This window comes from Salmo salar, chromosome 10 (genome assembly GCF_965601325.2).
Source record: "Salmo salar chromosome 10, fSalSal1, whole genome shotgun sequence".
In the NCBI taxonomy this organism is placed as follows: domain Eukaryota; kingdom Metazoa; phylum Chordata; class Actinopteri; order Salmoniformes; family Salmonidae; genus Salmo; species Salmo salar.
Window position 1 is genome coordinate 54,771,294 of NC_138300.1, and position 18,854 is coordinate 54,790,147.

The window sequence follows — 18,854 nt, forward strand, 5'->3', positions numbered from 1 at the left end:
TATGCAATCGCTATGTCCGATTTTAAAATAGCTTTTCGGCAAAAGCACATTTTGCAATATTCTGAGTACATAGCTCGGCCATCACGGCTAGCTAATTTGACACCCACCAAGTGTGGGACAACCTAATCTCAGAATTACTATTAGAAAAATTGGATTACCTTTGCTGTTCTTCGTCAGAATGCACTCCCAGGACTTCTACTTCAACAACAAATGTTGTTTTGGTTCCAAATAATCCATAGTTATATTCAAATACCTCCGTTTTGTTTGTGCGTTCAGGTCACTATCCGAAGGGTGACGCGCGAGCGCATTTCGTGACAAAAAATGTCAAAATATTCCATTACCGTACTTAGAAGCATGTCAAACGCTGTTTAACCTGTTAGGGCTAGGGGGCAGTATTTACACGGCCGGATAAAAAACGAACCCGATTTAATCTGGTTATTACTACTGCCCAGAAACTAGAATATGCATATAATTATTGGCTTTGGATAGAAAACACCCTAAAGTTTCTAAAATTGTTTGAATGGTGTCTGTGAGTATAACAGAACTCATATGGCAGGCAAAAACCAGAGAAGATTCCTTACAGGAAGTGGCCTGTCTAACAAGTTCTTGTTCTTCTTGACTCTCTTTATTGAAAACTGAGGATCTTTGCTGTAACGTGACACTTCCTACGGCTCCCATAGGCTCTCAGAACCCGGGAAAAAGCTGAATGATGTAATTCCAGCCCCTGGCTGAAAAACATTAGCGCCTTTGGTAAGTGGTCTATCAGAGGACAATGAGACTGAGGCGTGTGCACGAGGCGACCCCATGTTTTTATTTTCTCTCTCTTTGTACTAAAACACAGATTCCCGGTCGGAATATTATCGCTTTTTTACGAGAAAAATGGCATAAAAATTGATTTTAAACAGCAGTTGACATGCTTCGAAGTACGGTAATAGAATATTTAGAATTTTTTTGTCACGAAACGCGTCGGGCGTCACCCTTCTTTACCCTTACGGATAGTGTCTTGAACGCACAAACAAAACGCCGCTATTTGGATATAACTATGGATTATTTTGAACCAAACCAACATTTGTTATTGAAGTAGAAGTCCTGGTAGTGCAATCTGACGAAGAACAGCAAAGGTAATAACATTTTTCTTATAGTAAATCTGACTTTGGTGAGGGCTAAACTTGGTGGGTGTCTAAATAGCTAGCCCTGTGATGCCGGGCTATCTACTTAGAATATTGCAAAATGTGCTTTCACCGAAAAGCTATTTTAAAATCGGACATAGCGAGTGCATAGAGGAGTTCTGTATCTATAATTCTTAAAATAACTGTTATGTTTTTTGTGAACGTTTATCGTGAGTAATTTAGTAAATTCACCGGAAGTTTGCGGTGGGTATGCTAGTTCTGAACGTCACATGCTAATGTAAAAAGCTGGTTTTTGATATAAATATGAACTTGATTGAACAAAACATGCATGTATTGTATAACATGATATCCTAAGATTGTCATCTGATGAAGATCATCAAAGGTTAGTGCTGCATTTAGCTGTGGTTTGGGTTTATGTGACATTATATGCTAGCTTGAAAAATGGGTGTCTGATTATTTCTGGCTGGGTACTCTGCTGACATAATCTAATGTTTTGCTTTCGTTGTAAAGCCTTTTTGAAATCGGACAGTGTGGTTAGATTAACGAGAGTCTTGTCTTTAAAATGGTGTAAAATAGTCATATGTTTGAGAAATTGAAGTAATAGCATTTCTAAGGTATTTGAATAACGCGCCACGGGATTCCACTGGCTGTTACGTAGGTAGGATGAAATCGTCCCACTGGCCCTAGAGAAGTTAAAATCAATTTTTATGCGATTTTTCTCGTAAAATAGCGACAATATTCCAACCGGGCAACGTTGTATTCATTCAAAGGCTGAAAGAAAAGAATTGAGTAGTCTTGTGAACGCGCATCTCAGTCTCACTGTCCCCAGGCTGACCACTTACAAATTCTGCTGCTGTTCTTTGCCCAGAGACAGCAGACACCCCAGTCCACTTTCTGGCGGCTTTAGAGAGCCAATGGAAGCCTTAGAAAATGTCCCGTTACAGCACAGATGCTGTATTTTCGATAGAGATGCAACAGAAGGACAACAAATTGTCAGACAGGGCACTTCCTGTATGGAATCTTCTCAGGTTTTGGCCTGCCATATGAGTTCTGTTATACTCAGACACCATTAAAATAGTTTTAGAAACTTTAGAGTCTTTTCTATCCAAATCTACTAATTATATGCATATTCTAGTTTCTGGGCAGGAGTAGTAACCAGATTAAATCGGGTACGTTTTTTTATCCGGACGTGAAAATACTGCCCCTTATACCACAACAGGTTAAACAAATGAGGTTTATAATGACAATTGGTATGTACAGAGGCTGAATGAACTGTTTCGCTGCCAGACAAGGCTCCACTGATAGTCAGGTGGAGCAGTGGTAAGATGTTGGGACAGCTGTTGGGACAGCTTTATATAGGCCCTAACAGTTTGTTGTCACTGTTTGTCACCGTTACAGTGCAATTTATGTATTGTTTAGTGTTGTGTTGTGTAGTTGTCACGGTATCGTCGGTGAAGGAGGACCAAAATGCAGCAGGACTGTGTTAGTTCATTTTGAACATTTATTAAATCAAAACGAACACAAAAACAACAAACAAGAGAACGAACGATCCACTAACAGTCTGGCAAGGCACAAGGCTAAACACAGAACAATTTCCCACAAACACACAGACAAACACACCCAACTAATATAGGACTTCCAATCAAAGGCAACACCACACAGCTGCCTTCAATTGGAAGTCCACCCCAATTAACTCCACATAGAAACACACTTACTAGACTACACATAGAAGTACATAAACATAGACCATAAACCAAAAACCCGGAAATATTAAATCAAACACCCTTTTTCCAAAACACCACCCCGGACCACATAAAACAAATACCCTCTGCCACGTCCTGACCAAACTACAATAACAATTAACCCTTATACTGGCCAGGACGTGACAGTAGTGGCTTTACTGGCATGCATCCCACTTATTTTAGTTTTGTCCCACCAAGATTTACATGCTAAAATCGCCACTGGGTGTGACCACCATTTGCCTCATGCAGTGCGACATATCTCCTTTGCGTAGAGTTGATCAAGGCTGTTGATTGTGGCCTGTGGAATGTTGTCCCACGCCTCTTCAATGGCTGTGCGAATTTGTTGGATATTGGCAGGAACTGGAACATGCTGTCGTACACGTCGATCCAGCATCCCAAACATGCTCAACGGGTGACATGTCTGGTGAGTATGCAGGCCATGGAAGAACTGGGACCGTTTCTGCTTTCTCTGAATTGTGCACAGATCCTTGCGACATGGGGCCGTGGATTATCATGCTGAAACATGATGATCGCAGCGGATGAATTCCATGTCAATGGGTCTCAGGATCTCGTCACGGTATTGCTGTGCATTCAAATTTCCGTCCATAAAATGCAATTGTGTTTGTTTTCTGTAGCTTATGCCTGCCCATACCATAACTCCATCGCCACCATGATGCACTCATTCACAATGTTCCAATAGATAGGAAATGTCATTAAGTCCAACACCTCAAACAAGTTGAGCTCACCTTTAAATCCCATTAAAGCCAAAAAAAACCATGTTTAAATGGCTAAATAACTGAACAGTGCAGCAGGAGTACTTGATACTGTGATTCCTGAAATGCAGAGCCTGTTGATGGAGTATTTTTTTCAAATCCTAAATTAAACTTTGTAACATTATTTGGTAGATCAGCTGGTTTGCGAGCTCTCAGTCTCATTGACCACAAAACGTTGCTAATGCTAGCTAGCTAACCACTTAATATAATCTAACTGTCACGCCTGCTCCCGCTCCCCCTCTCTGGTGCTCGAGGACGCCAGGCTGCCTATAATTACGCACACCTGTCACCATCATTACGCGCATCAGCGCTCATTGGACTCACCTGGAGTCCTTCACTTTGTTGATTGCCCCCTATATCTGTCTGTTCCTCAGTTTGTTCCCCCTGTCAGCATTATTGTCGTTCTGTTTTCTCCTGTCCAGACAACGTCCTTATTTTTTTCATGTCGGTTATTTATGAAATACTCACTCCCTGTACTTGCTTCTCGACTCCCAGCGTCTGTCCTCACAGAATGCTGACACCCATATTTGAAGCATCAGGTAGTTTTTTGATTTTTGTTTTTGTTGGTGACGTCGGGTCCGGGTGCCTCTGCCGACGAAACCGGAGGTATATCACCTGGCTCGTCGGGCTTCCACGCCTTAGCTGGCTCGAGAAGTTTCCTTGTCTCGGTTGGCTCGGCAGGCTCCCATCCAACGTCATGCCTCAGCCGGCTCGTCGGGCTCCCACGCTTCAGCCGGCTCATCAGGCTCACATCCCACGTCATGCCTCAGCCGGCTCGTCGGGCTCCCACGCCTCAGCAGGATCGTCGGTCTCCCACGCCTCAGCCGGTTCGTCGGGCTCCCACTTCTCAGCAGGATCGTCGGGCTCCCACGCCTCAGCCGACTCGTCGTGCTCCGACACCTCAGCTGGCTCGTTGGGCTCCCACGCCTCAGCCGGCCCATCATTACGCACACCTGTCACCATCATTACGCGCATCAGTGCTCATTGGACTCACCTGGACTCCATCAGTTGTTGATTGCCCCTTTATGTCTGTCCTTCATGTCGTTTATTTATGAAATGTTCACTCCCTGTACTTGCTTCTCGTCTCCCAGCGTCTGTCTTCACAATAACTTGTTCTCAAAATGTATGTTAGCTAGCTAAGTTGGAAATGTTATGAATACATCTCCCATCTGCTGTCGATATGATTTGAGAGCACTAGTTAGCTCCAAAAGTAGATATAGCAGAGTTTCTATATTAAAAATAAGTAGTTGAGGATGTTATTACTCCAACCTCGTGAAAGTTACAAACTGACGTGTATTTTTTTGGTCAAAAACAACTTTATATCAAAGGAGAGCCTTTGATTTGATGGCCTGCACATGTGCAGTTCAATGCGAGAAGACCGTTAGACCCGAGGATGTGTTTCTACGTATGAGCTTAGCTAGCCAACATTGCCAAGACATCACCTTTGAGTGTTATCAGGGATTTCTATAGGAGAAGCAGTTTCTGCCTATCTTCATACTGTGCTCTGTGTGGTTACAGCTTTGACTGCATGCTGAAGGTGAATTCAGAGCCAATTATTGGCTAGCTACACTACAAACATAATTTTACCAGGTTTCTGTGAAGCAATTGTAATGACAGTCTGACACAACATACCCAAGAGTTTCCTGATTTGCAAAGGTTAGTCTGTGTTATTTTATTGTTTATTAGAAACATAGTTTGAGATCATTCTGAGGGGATTTTTCCAGTGGTTGAATGGGGATTTGGGCTTCCTGGGAAAATGTCAGAGGTTGCTAAGTAACCAAGTGGAGCGGGGAGCTTACCAAAGTCTAACACAACATACCCAAGAGTTTCCTGATTTGCAAGGGGTAGTCTGTGTTTATTTTATTGCTTATTAGAAACACTGATTAAGATCATTCTGAGGGGATTTCGCCAGTGGTGGAATGGGGATTTGGGCTTCCTGGGAAAATGTCAGAGGTTGCTAAAGTAACAAAGGGGGGCGCGGGGCTTAGCGAAGCCCTCTTGGTATCATTTCGTGCCACTCTACCTATTCTTATTCTACTGGTGTATTTGAAGTAATTTTGCTCTCTGTTGGTACATTTGAACTCAGAAAGCCATGGACTATTTATTTGCAGCTATTATAAAAAGCATCGGACAGAAAATAATGGAAAAAATAAGAACATTATTGACAATGTTTGAAACGTTTATTATATTTAAAAAGACACTTTTTCCACATCAAATGTAATTCTGTAACACACAGACTGTGGTTTAAAAATAAATATAACTTAAATACTGAAAGGCATTGATTTCACAGTTTTGTAAAATCATAAAAATATATTTACGATAATACAAATAATTATACAGGGGAATACAATATACAACTTTCTGTAGTTTGTATAAAGTAGCTGTCAAAATCAGTATCATAAGAAATGTGTCCGCTTGTGGTCATATACCAGCCAGTGGTGAACAATCTGTTCAATACAAAACTCCCTTAGGGAGAAAAAAGACATTTTCTGTAGGACCATCATGAGAACAGATGATTCTGTATACTCAACGTAGCACCTCTCTCCCAGTCAGACGATTCAAGGCTATCTAACCTACTACATTACAATACTGAGGAACTGTGATCCAGGTGTGACCAGCAGATCTTCTTTGAAAACAGAGCCAGCCTGTTCCTGTAGTTATTCCTGCAGTTGTTCCTGCAGTTGTTCCTGCTGTTATTGTTGTCGGTCTCTATATGAGGCTGTCGATGCTGTTCCTGTAGGTCTGTAAAGGTTCCTCAATGTCTGAGGTGCTGTTCAGATCAAACTTGTTAGCTGGAAGGAGGCAATGAAGAGCACATTGATGAGTATTGTCAAGTAAGAAATAGCCGTTCTGAATCAAATCTGTGTTATGAAACAGGGATATTTTTGAATTTCTTACAACTTTCTTATTCCTAGCAAATGACTGTGAGTGGAGAAGATAAGGGACTTCTTCTGTGTTTACCTTTCTGTCTTATTCGTTTGAGGAGCCATGCGGCCAGAGACAGGACAGATAATGACACAGCGCCCCCTGCTGCCAGGCCTAGGATAGTGGGGTTCAATGGAGGCTCAGGTGTGGCTGGAGGAAACAAGAAACAACAGAGGAAAACAGTCAAACAATCTGAATCAACTGATCGGTCACATCACTGACTGCAACCCTCTCAAAAATGTTCGTATTTTGGTAGCCCCCTTATGTAGGATACGCATTCATGATGCATTCATAAAGCCTTTATAACCGCTACATAAGACATACTTTGTCCCGATGACCAGCGAATATCCAGTTTGGTTGTCTCACAGAATATTCAGTTTGATTGTGTCTCACAGAATATTCAGTATGATTGTGTCTCACAGAGAGAGAGTAACAGAGGTTATAACATACCTGTGCAGGTAGGTGTGTCAGCGCTCCACTTCCCTGACCGTGAACACTGCATGTTTGGGGCCCCCTGGAGATCATAGCCCTCATCACAGCTGAAGTTGCAGACAGAGCCCCAAGGATGTGAGGGGGCCTCACAGCTGACCTGACCCCCCAGAGGAACCACAGGAGAGGGACACTGGACAGCTGAGAGAAGGACACACAGTGGTTAGTATTTAAAAATACCACAAAAGCTAACAAACAGTTGTGAATGAAATCATGAACATTATTGTCGTTGGAGAGATCATGTGTGTGGCGGACATCCATAAGGAGATAAGACCTATAGGTAAAATGGATACCCGCATGACTGCAGCTCGCTTTGAATTAAAGCATCTGCTAAATGGCATATAAATATATATATATTGAGTTACCCCCCCCCCCCTGAGTTGCCCTCAGAACAGCCTCAATTCGTCAGACATGGACTCTACAAGGTGTCGAAAGCATTCCACAGGGATGCTGGCTCATGTTGACTCCAATGCTTCCCACAGTTGTGTCAAGTTGGCTGGATGTCCTTTGGGTGATGGACCATTCTTGATACATGGGAAACTGTTGAGCGTGAAAAACCCAGCAGCGTTGCAGTTCTTGACACAATCAAATCGTTGCACCTGGCACCTACTACCATACCCCATTCAAAGTCACTTAAATATTTTGTCTTGCCCATTCACCCTCTGAATGGCACACAGACACAATCCAATTGTTTTAAGCCTTAAAAATCCTTATTTAATCTGTCTCCTCCCCTTCATCTACACTGATTGAAGTTGATTTAACAAGTGACATCAATAAGTGATCATAGCTTTCACCTGGATTCACCTGGTCAGTCTTTGTCATGGAAAGAACAGGTGTTCTTAATATTTTGTGCACTCGGGCTGAGTAAAACCTCTCACTTCACCTCTTTCCATTATAACTCAGTCTATACTGTTTTAATATCGTGTGTAAATGTGTAAATTGACTGAGTTGAAACAGAGAAGAGGCGAAGTGAGAGGTTTTGCTCAGCCCAAAATCTTTCCGTGAAAATAAGCCCCTGAAGTGAGGAATTTTTGTATGTTGGTCAATGAGATGGTGTTGAATTTGGTCAACAAAAAAATGTCATTGCTTATTTGCTACGTCAGGCTTATTTGATCGAATAGAAGTTTCGTAATTGTTATGTTTATGGCCCTGGTAGTTCGGGGCTCCAGCGGTCTAAGGCACTGAATCTCAATGTAAGAGGCATCACTGCAGTCCCTGGGCGGCACACAACTGGAACAGTGTTGTCCGGTTGTAGGCCGTCATTGTAAATAAGAAATTGTTCTTAACTGACTTGCCTAGTAAAATAAATACATGTTGTTTTATGAATGCACTGATATAAGTGGACGCACGTGTCATTTCAGCAACTTTGAGAAAAATGACTAAATATTGGAGTTGTGCCTGTTGTTGTCATAGAGATAGATGGGGGACTCGTCATGCATATAGCCCTTTTAGCAGGGAGATTGCCATTGAAGGCCTCCACCAGTTTCAAGTAGTCACCTGGGTGGGATTCTATGAGTTGGGAACAATCAGCCAATGAAGAAGAAGAAAATGTAATACTTCAACATTCTCACCTCCTCCCGCCTGCCTTGCATCTTTGAGGACATGTATTTCCATTGTTAGAGTGGTCATATGTCTATCTTGTCAATAAAGACATTGGTTTAATAACTCTTGTCAATATAGACAATGGTTTAAATCAGGTCTATTTTAAAGATGCAAAAAAGTTTGTCCTTACCTTCACAGTGTGGTATCTTCTCAGTCCACTCAGCAGCTGATGTGCAGGTCACCGTGATCGCCCCCTTGAGGAGATAACCCTCAGAGCAGCTAAAGTTACAGCTGCTTCCATAAGTGAAGTCTTCTCCACAGGTGATAGCGCCATCCTTTGGCTGCTGGAGGGTAGGGCAGCTTACAGCTACAAGACAGAGTGAATAGTGGTGCAGTGGTCAGTCTGTGTCCAGAGACAATTCTAGACTGTCATACATTTACAAAACTCTATTTGTCCTCCTAGATATTTCTGAATGGAAAATGTCCTGTGTCATTCATATATTTATAGCAACTACAGTTGATGTAACATGTTATGGGGGCTACGTTTACAGATATCCAGAACCTGTACACACCAACACACTGCGGCTGTGAGTCGTTCCACTGTCCCGAGGCTCCACACTGCAGGGTAGCAGAGCTGGAGGCCAGCCTCTCATAGCCCTCCTCACAGGTAAAGGTACAGGTGGACAGGTAGCTGAAGGAGCCCAGGGGATGGGAGCAGGCCATGGAACCCTTCCCAGGTTCATACAGCTCACTGCATAAGGCCACTGAGAAGGAGAGGGCAGATCGCAATACATGACTAAATGTGTCAATGCTGTCACAAACTCTATAATGGCACAGATACAGAGATGAGTCCTGAATCTAGACTTGGTTTCCTCTATTGTAATCGCTCCTCCTTCACCCCAGCTGCCAAACTAACCCTGATTCTGATGACCATCCTACCCATGCTAAATTACGGAGATGTAATTTATAGATCGGTAGGTAAGGGTGTTCTCGAACGGCTAGATGTTCTTTAACATTCGGCCATCAGATTTGCCACCAATGCTCCTTATAGGACATTTCACTGCACTCTTCTGTAAACTTGTCATCTCTGTACTCCTGTTGCAAGACCCACTGGTTGATCCTTGTTTATGAAACCCTCTTAGGCCGCACTCCCCCCTATCTGAGATATCTACTGCAGCCCTCATCCTCCACAAACAATACCCGTTCTGCCAGTCACCTTCTGTTAAAGGTCCCCAAAGCATACACATCCCTGGGTCACTTGTCTTTTCAGTTCGCTGCAGCTAGCGACAGGAAGGAGCTGCAACAAACACTCAGAACTGTCCAGTTCTAATCTCAATCTCTTAATTCAAAGACTCAAATCATGGACACTCTTACTGACAGTTGTGGCTGCTTTGCGTGATGTATTGTTGTCTCTACCTTCTTGCCCTTTGTGCTGTTGTCTGTGCCCAATAATGTTTGTACCCTGTTTTGTACTGCTACCATGTTGTGCTGCTGCCATGTTGTGTTGCTTCCATGTTGTTTTATTGTGTTGCTACTGTACCATGCTTTGTTGTCATGTGTTGCTGCCATGCTATGTTGTTGTCTTAGGTCTCTCTTTATGTAGTGTTGTGTTGTCTCTCTTGTCGTGATGTGTGTTTTGTCCTATATTTTTATTGAATTGATTAGTTTTTTTAATCCCAGCCCAGGTCCCCGCAGGAGGCCTTTTGCCTTTTGGTAGGTCGCCATTTTAAATAAGAATTTGTTCTTAACTGACTTGCCTAGTTAAATAACGGTTCAATAAAATAAAATAAAATACATATATTTCTATGGTCTGTTGTTCACACGCATCTCTGCCCTCTCACTGGCTAGAATGGTCCCACCTGTTCCCGCCATCTCCTGCCTGCCTTGCATCTTTGAGGACATATTTTTCCATTGTTAGAGTGGTCATATGTCTATCTTATCAAATAATACATTGGTTTAAATTGATTTAAAAATTCTTGTCAATATAGACATTGACTTAAATTGGTTTAATAACTCTTGTCAATATAGACAATGGTTTAAATCAGGTATATTTTAAAAATGCAAAAAGGTTTGTCCTTACCTTCACAGTGTGGTATCTCCTCACTCCACTCAGCAGCTGATGTGCAGGTCACCGTGATCGCCCCCTTGAGGAGATAACCCTCAGAGCAGCTAAAGTTACAGCTGCTTCCATAGGTGAAGTCTTCTCCACAGGTGATAGCGCCATCCTTTGGCTGCTGGAGGGTAGGGCAGCTTACAGCTACAAGACAGAGTGAATAGTGGTGCAGTGGTCAGTCTGTGTCCAGAGATAATTCTGGACTGTCATACATTTACAAAACGCTGTTTGGCCTCCTAGATATTTCTGAATGGAAAATGTCCTGTGTCATTCATATATTTATAGCAACTACAGTTGATGTAACATGTTATGGGGGCTACGTTTACAGATATCCAGAACCTGTACACACCAACACACTGCGGCTGTGAGTCGTTCCACTGTCCCGAGGCTCCACACTGCAGGGTAGCAGAGCTGGAGGCCAGCCTCTCATAGCCCTCCTCACAGGTAAAGGTACAGGTGGACAGGTAGCTGAAGGAGCCCAGGGGATGGGAGCAGGCCATGGAACCCTTCCCAGGTTCATACAGCTCACTGCATAAGACCACTGAGAAGGAGAGGGCAGATCGCAATACATGACTAAATGTGCCACGATGAAGACATTACTCAAGATACAGAACAACTGAATTACAGGAGGTCTAAGCTGTCATACTGGTATGAAGACCAACAGCAAGACACTGAAGTAATTCAAAGAAAGTACAAATGAAAAGTTTACAACAAATGGTAGCTGTTATTTTATTCTCTTATTAGTCTTTCCAGAACACCTTATTTATAAGGTTTATAAAAGGATATACTTACATTCACAGGTGGGAGGCTGTTCTGACCATGATTCTGAGGCTGTGCATCTCACAGGCCCGGGGCTGCTCAGCCGGTACCCCTCTTCACAGGAATACTGACACGTCGAGTCAAAGGAGAAATTCCCATTGGGGTGAGAGCAACTGACACTGGCTTTAGCAGGGACCTCCTCCATCTTACATTCAACAACTGTCGACAAAGGAAAACAGGTAAAGAGTTACAATTAAGAGAACTTTGAATGTGATAGCACAATACAGATGGTTTCATACTGCCTGTATTAGATTATTGTACTATATCATCCTGGGCTTGCTTACCGTGTTCACACTGTTCACCGTAGAAGCCCTCAAAGCATTTACAGCGGTGGCTGTTGATGGTCTCCACACACTCTCCATGGTAACATGAGTCGCTCTGACACGAGGCTGTGAAGCACAGAGCCGTCTTCTTCTTCATACACGACTCATCGTTCCACTTCCCTTTGTCCGCCTCTCTCTTGATGTACATCTCCACGCAATCCTCGTTGTTCCCCCCGTTGTTGGGTTCCCCGTCTGCCCAGTTCTCTGCCTCTTTAGTCAGGGTCTTATTGGTCCCCACCCAGGTCCACACGTCGTCCACCTTACGGATCCCTATCCAGTAATAGTTGTTCTGCCTGGGCAGGATGCTGTTAAGGTGGGAGATCTCTTCACGGTTCTGGATGGCCACCATGTCAGTGTAGTGCTCCGTGCACCACTTTCTAGCTGTGTCCCAGTTCATAGTTTTGTTGGAGTGATGGTAGGACCAGCCCTCTACTCTAGTGCACATGGTGACAACTGAGAAATGACAAATAGAAAAAAGGTCAATATTGACGTACAGTACATGAATGAGTTTACATGAGTGGGATTTTAGAAATGCATAGATCTTCTGAAATGTGTTTCTTACTTGAGTACAGGAGGAAGAAGGTGATCCATGAGCTGGGGCTTCTGGCTTGTTGTGATGCAGAGCAGAAGTCCTGTGGAGAGAACATCAAGCCATACTTTACAGACTGAGAAATGCATTGGCTGTCTGAAATGTATATAAACTAACTGGTGCATCTTAATTTTAAGGCCTAAATCAATTCTCTCAACAGTACTTACCATTGTAAGTTTAAAATGTGATGCTCTTTTGCAGGTAAATCTCCAAAGGATATGTTTCTAGTCGTATCCAGTGGATGAAATGATACTGCTCTCTGGTACTCTGTGCATATATATATATACACCAACCCACACTACAACAACGGTCAAAGACCGGAATTCATCGTTATGACGCTGCCTGGGCATGAAAAGGCTACTCTGGAATTTCCAACTTGGAAACTTTCTCCCTCTCTCTCCCTCCCTCTTTTAGATATCTGGACTCTATCCTATTGTGTCGGTCAGACAGATAAGGGTTTCTCTGAACAGGGGCCAGAGCCCAAAGCCCGGGCTGCAACAGGAAACAAGAATGAGGTAGCAGGAAGCTCTCATTAACTACAGCCTCTGCCCTGGGCAGAGACTCACAGATACTGAGCTGGTGTTGAAATGTTTCTTTCAGTCCTTTGAAATGTCTGGCTAACACCACATCAAGCATTTTTTGTCATGAATAGTGGGGTGCATAATCTATTAATTAGTCATAATATTGTAAGCTAACAGTTGACAAATGTACTATGTCAAGTCGACCTCTATTTCAAGTGCATTTCATTGAGTTGGGTTTTGTTATAACAGTGTGTAGAATTTGACTAAGCCACTACTGTGTTTATGTAATTGTATTAAAGGATATGCACAGCTTGAGAGGATACAGGGAGACAGACAGGTTGTCATGACGATACAGGGAGACAGACAGGTTGTCATGAGGATACAGGGAGACAGACAGGTTGTCATGAGGATACAGGGAGACAGACAGGTTGTCATGAGGATACAGGAAGACAGACAGGTTGTCATGAGGATACTGGGAGACAGACAGGTTGTCATGAGGATACAGGGAGACAGACAGGTTGTCATGAGGATACAGGGAGACAGACAGGTTGTCATGACGATACAGGGAGACAGACAGGTTGTCATGAGGATACTGGGAGGCAGACAGGTTGTCTGTCTGTGTGACTGGAAACAACACTATAGACGCCTGTTGGCTGCTTGCACTGACTACCATGGCTCACATCCTTCCTGACTGGACTCACTTACACTCTGAACATCTACCACAGCAGACCTCTTTTGTTGACCCCTAGAAAGTCCCCCATTCCTGAGGCCCAGACATAAATACTGCTGGTGAGGAAACAGAGATTTCAACATGGCGTCTGATAGAGGCTTGATAATCCCTAATGGATTCTAATTAGGATGACTCAGTTATGAGCAATGACAGATGGAGAAATAATCACTTTCCAACAGGTTATCATATGTTTGATTATAACCACTTAATAACTTTGAATGAAATCATATACAGTTTTGCTTGGTACCTTTCAGTGCCATTTTTAGTAGTCATAACGGTTATTGTAAAGGTTGGCGTATACAGTAAATGCAGAGGAAAAGGCCAGGATGTTGATATCTTCAAAGCTATTTAATTGATATTCCCTGTAGATGTTATACCAGAAAATGGAGATGTGGAGGCATGGACTTTATCATACCAAAAAAAACAACGTTAGGCTGCAAATATGGTTGTTATTATGAAAGAAGAAAGCCTTGAGGGTTAGCTCTCAGGCTAGTATGAAAGGCCGCTGGTGAAAGCCAGAATGAGGGTTAGCTCTCAGGCTAGTATGAAAGACAGCTGGTGAAAGCCAGAATGAGGGTTAGCGCTCAGGCTAGTATGAAAGACGGCTGGAGAAATCTAGAATGAGGGTTAGCGCTCAGGTTAGAATGAAAGGTGGCTGGTGAAAGCCTGTATGAGGGTTAGCTCTCAGGCTAGAATGAAAGATGGCTGGTGAAAGACAGAATTAGGGTTAGCGCTCAGGCTAGAATGAAAGGCAGCTGGTGAAAGCCAGAATGAGGGTTAGCTCTCAGGCTAGTATGAAAGGCGGCTGGTGAAAGCCAGAATGAGGGTTAGCTCTCAGGCTAGTATGAAAGGCGGCTGGTGAAAGCCAGAATGAGGGTTAGCTCTCAGGCTAGTATGAAAGACGGCTGGTGAAAACCAGAATGAGGGTTTGCTCTCAGGCTAGTATGAAAGACGGCTGGTGAAATCCAGAATGAGGGTTAGCTCTCAGGCTAGTATGAAAGACGGCTGGTGAAAGCCAGAATTAGGGTTAGCTCTCAGGCTAGTATGAAAGACGGCTGGTGAAATCCAGAATGAGGGTTAGCTCTCAGGCTAGTATGAAAGACGGCTGGTGAAAGCCAGAATGAGGTTTAGCTCTCAGGCTAGTATGAAAGACGGCTGGTGAAATCCAGAATTAGGGTTAGCTCTCAGGCTAGTATGAAAGGCGGCCGGTGCGTGGGAGAGAAAACATCTGTAGAGTTCAAAAGGTCGCACTCAAAATCATGAAGAGGAATTACCTAAGGAGGCCGAGATGGAAAAATTCTATAATTAATTTAATCCATGCTTGAAAGAATACAAAAGTGAAAGTGCAAGGTGCTATATAAAAAATATATACACTACCAGTCAAAAGTTTTAGAACACCTACTAATTCAAGGGTTTTTCTTTATTTTTACTATCTTCTACATTGTAGAATAATAGGAAAGACATCAAAACTATGAAATAACACATATGGAATTATGTAGTAACCAAAAAAGTGTTAAACAAATCAAAATATATTTTATATTTGAGATTCTTCAAATAGCCACCCTTTGCCTTGATGATAGCTTTGCACACTCTTGGCATTCTCTCAACCAGCTTCATGAGGTAGTCATCTGGAATGCATTTCAATTAACAGGTGTCTTCTTAAAAGTTAATTTGTGGAATTTCTTTCCTTCTTAATGCGTTTGAGGCAATCAGTTGTGTTGTGACAAGGTAGGGGTGGTATACAGAAGATAGCTGTAATGGGTGCGCTGAGAGTCGGGAAGCAAGTTCAGGGAGTGAGTGTTTTAATAAATAAAATAAACAATGAACACGAAACACAAACAACGCACCGACATGAAAACAGAGTCAATAACACCTGAGGAAAGAACCAAGGGGAGTGACAGATATAGGGAAGATAATCAAGGAGGTGATGGAGTCCAGGTGAGTGTTATGAGGCACAGGTGCGCGAGATGATGGTGACAGGTGTGCGGGATAATCAGCAGCGTTGATGACCTAGAGGCCGGAGAGGGAGTATACGTGACAGTACCCCCTCTGACGCGCGGCTCCAGCCGCAGGACACCATCAAAGGGGACGAACCCGGGGGTCAGGAGTGGACAGGTCACCCTGCGGACTATAATTTGTTTTTCAACAGGATAATGACCCAACACATGTAAGAGCTATTTTACCAAGAAGGAGAGCGATGGAGTGCTGCATCAGATGACCTGGCCTCCACAATCCCCCGACCTCAACCAAATTGAGATGGTTTGAGATGAGTCGGACTGCAGAGTCAAGGAAAAGCAGCCAACAAGTGCTCAGCATATGTAGCAACTCCTTCAAGACTGTTGGAAAAGCATTCCAGGTGAAGCTGGTTGAGAGAATGCCAAGAGTGTGCAACACTGTCATCAAGGTTATTTGAAGAATCGCAAATCTAAAATATATTTTGATTTGTTTAACACACTTTTTTGGTTACTACATGATTCCATATGAGATATTTTATAGTTTTGATGTCTTCACTATTATTCTACAATGTAAAAAATAAAGAAAAACCCTTGAATGAGTAGGTGTTCTAAAACTTTTGACCGGTAGTGCATAAAAAGAAACTAAGCATACGTTTCAGCCTTATTGTCACGTCCTGACCATTGTAAGAGGTAATTTGCCATAGTGGAGTGGTCAGGGCGTGACAGGTGGTTGTTTTGGGTGGTTTTGGGTTTTCTGTTTCTAGGTGGGATCGTGCTAGAATTCTATTTCTATGTTTCGTTTTCCATGTTTTGGCCGGGTATGGTTTCCAATCAGAGACAGGTGTCTTTCGTTGTCTCTGATTGGAAGCCATACTTAGGCAGCCTGTTTTCCTTTGGGGTTTGTGGGTAGTTGTTTCCGTTTAGTCTAGTGTACCTGACGAGACTGTTGTTGGTCGTTTTGTTGTTTAAAGTGTATTCATTAAAGACAAAGAATGAGCACTATACACGCTGCGCCTTGGTCTCCATTCAACGACCCTTATGACACTTATGCCTTCATCAGTGCTGTACAAACAAATGAAGAAGACGTACTTAAGAAGACTCACTGTGACTAACAGGCGCAACAGGTGCAAGCAGATAGTTGATTAGAGACTGGCGAATACGGAGTCAATGCATATTAACCAGGAATATATAGAAGAGTGTTAAAAATTTACAATTCAAACACCGTTACGGAAGCAGTGGCGGAAGTGGAATTATTGTGCTATTCTCTTGGCGTGAGTACAGTTGGGGATGATGATGGCGAAGAAGAGTGGAGTAAAGAGTTTCTGTATCACAAGCCTCTCTTCAAAGAGCCAGTGTGGTTGCTTGAGGCGTGAAGGAAGTGGCTTTTATCCATCGGTTTGACAGAGGGTAGTGTGAAATGAATTATCAAAAATATCACACTTGTCTAGAAAATGTATCTTGGCACAGTCACATTCCAAATGGAAGTTAAGATAATCAACTAAGCCAGGTATTCCCATCAAGGGTAGGCCGAATAAAAATGTGATTCACATTTTTTTAAAGGAGGTGTTTTTCTGTACATTTTTTTGTACATTTTTTTCCCCCTTCACATTTTCAAACAGTTAATTTATATTTTCCAATGGGGCTATACATTACGCCAAGTTTTTTTTCCTCGCCTGAGAAGCTTCGTTTCACTGCAAAAAATGTAATTAAACCATCTAGTGTTCAGCTAAATAACAACACAATGTCAAATACAGGTAGCCTAGTCAAATAATGAACATCCAATCACATTAACCGTTACTCTCTCGCGGGAATTCCACTAATGGTCAGTATGTAGCCAAACGTAGCTGCTGATCATGTTGGTATCTGTACTGATGGCGCAAAAGCCATGACAGGTAGACAAAGTGGAGGGGTAACGCGCATGCAAGCAGTTGCTCCCGACGCCACTTGGGTACACTGCAGCATCCACCAAGAGGCTCTTACTGCCAAGGGAATGCCTGACAGCTTGAAAGACATTTTGGACACTACAGTGAAAATGGTTAACTTTGTTAAAGCAAGGTCCCCGAACTCTCGTGTATTTTCTGCACTATGCAACGATATGGGCAGCGACCATGTCATGTTTTTACAACATACAGAAGTGCGCTGGTTATCAAGGGGCAAAGTATTGACGCGTTTTTTTAAATTGAGAGACGAGCTTAAAGTTCTCTTTACTGACCATCGTTTTCACTTGTCTGACCGCTTGCATGATGACAAGTTTCTCATACGACTGGCCTATCTGGGTGATGTTTTCTCTCACCTGAATGATCTGAATCTAGGATTACAGGGACTCTCCGCAACTATATTCAATATGCGGGACAAAATTGAGGCGATGATTAAGAAGTTGGAGCTTTTCTCTGTCTGCATTAACATGGACAACACACAGGTCTTTCCATCATTGTATGATTTTTTGTGTGCAAATTAACTCAAGCTTAAGGACAATGTCAAATGTGATATAGCGAAGCACCAGAGTGAGTTGGGTGCGCAATTACGCAGGTACTTTCCCTAAACGGATGACACAAACAACTGGATTCATTATCCCTTTCATGCCCTGCTTCCAGTCCACTTCGAAATTGCAACAAGCGGTTCTGTGAAAATGTAATTTAATCAGAAGCCACTGCCAGAATTCTGGATTGGGCTGCGCTTAGAGTATCCCGCCTTGGCAAATCGCGCTGTTAAGACCCTGATGCCCTTTGCAACCACGTACCTATGTGAGAGTGAATTCTCGGCCCTCATAAGCATGAAAACTAAATACAGGCACAGACTGTGTGTGGAAGATTATTTCAAACTGAGACTCTCTCCAATACAACCCAACATTGCAGAGTTATGTGCATCCATTCAAGCACACCCTTCTCATTAACCTGTGGTGAGTTATTCACAATTTTCAATTAAAAATTAGGTTTTATATGCAAGATGGTTAAATAAAGAGCAAAATTATTGACTATTATTATTATTATTATTATTATTATTTGTGCCCTGGTCCTATAAGAGCTCTTTGTCACTTCCCACGAGCCGGGTTGTGACAAAAACTCACACTCATTCTTATGTTTAATAAATGTATTGTATAGTGTGTGTGTGGCAGGCTTACAATGACGGCAAAAAACAGCAGTTGAGAGTGCGCTGACCCTGGTGCTAGAGGGGGTACGCAGCTGGAGGTTGAACGTTTGAAG

General features: G+C 42.8%; 1 protein-coding gene across 2 annotated transcripts in view; it reads right to left on the reverse strand.

Moving 5' to 3' along the window:
• Positions 1-5,790: 5,790 nt before the first annotated feature.
• Positions 5,791-18,854, reverse strand: part of LOC106592820 (E-selectin) — a 126,398-nt gene continuing 113,334 nt past the window's right edge. The window contains exons 1-11 of one of the 2 annotated variants that reach the window (XM_082957083.1): positions 12,613-12,859; positions 12,419-12,488; positions 11,818-12,309; positions 11,507-11,692; positions 11,064-11,255; positions 10,682-10,858; positions 9,174-9,365; positions 8,792-8,968; positions 7,021-7,200; positions 6,607-6,720; positions 5,791-6,437 (exon numbers count right to left, since the gene is read on the reverse strand). In XM_082957083.1, coding sequence (XP_082813209.1) covers positions 6,355-6,437; positions 6,607-6,720; positions 7,021-7,200; positions 8,792-8,968; positions 9,174-9,365; positions 10,682-10,858; positions 11,064-11,255; positions 11,507-11,692; positions 11,818-12,309; positions 12,419-12,488; positions 12,613-12,615 — 1,866 coding nt within the window. In that variant the 5' untranslated portion in view covers positions 12,616-12,859 and the 3' untranslated portion in view covers positions 5,791-6,354. Of the gene's footprint in view, positions 6,438-6,606; positions 6,721-7,020; positions 7,201-8,791; positions 8,969-9,173; positions 9,366-10,681; positions 10,859-11,063; positions 11,256-11,506; positions 11,693-11,817; positions 12,310-12,418; positions 12,489-12,612; positions 12,860-18,854 lie in introns of those variants that run through there. The other variant, XM_082957084.1, reaches the window with a different exon arrangement.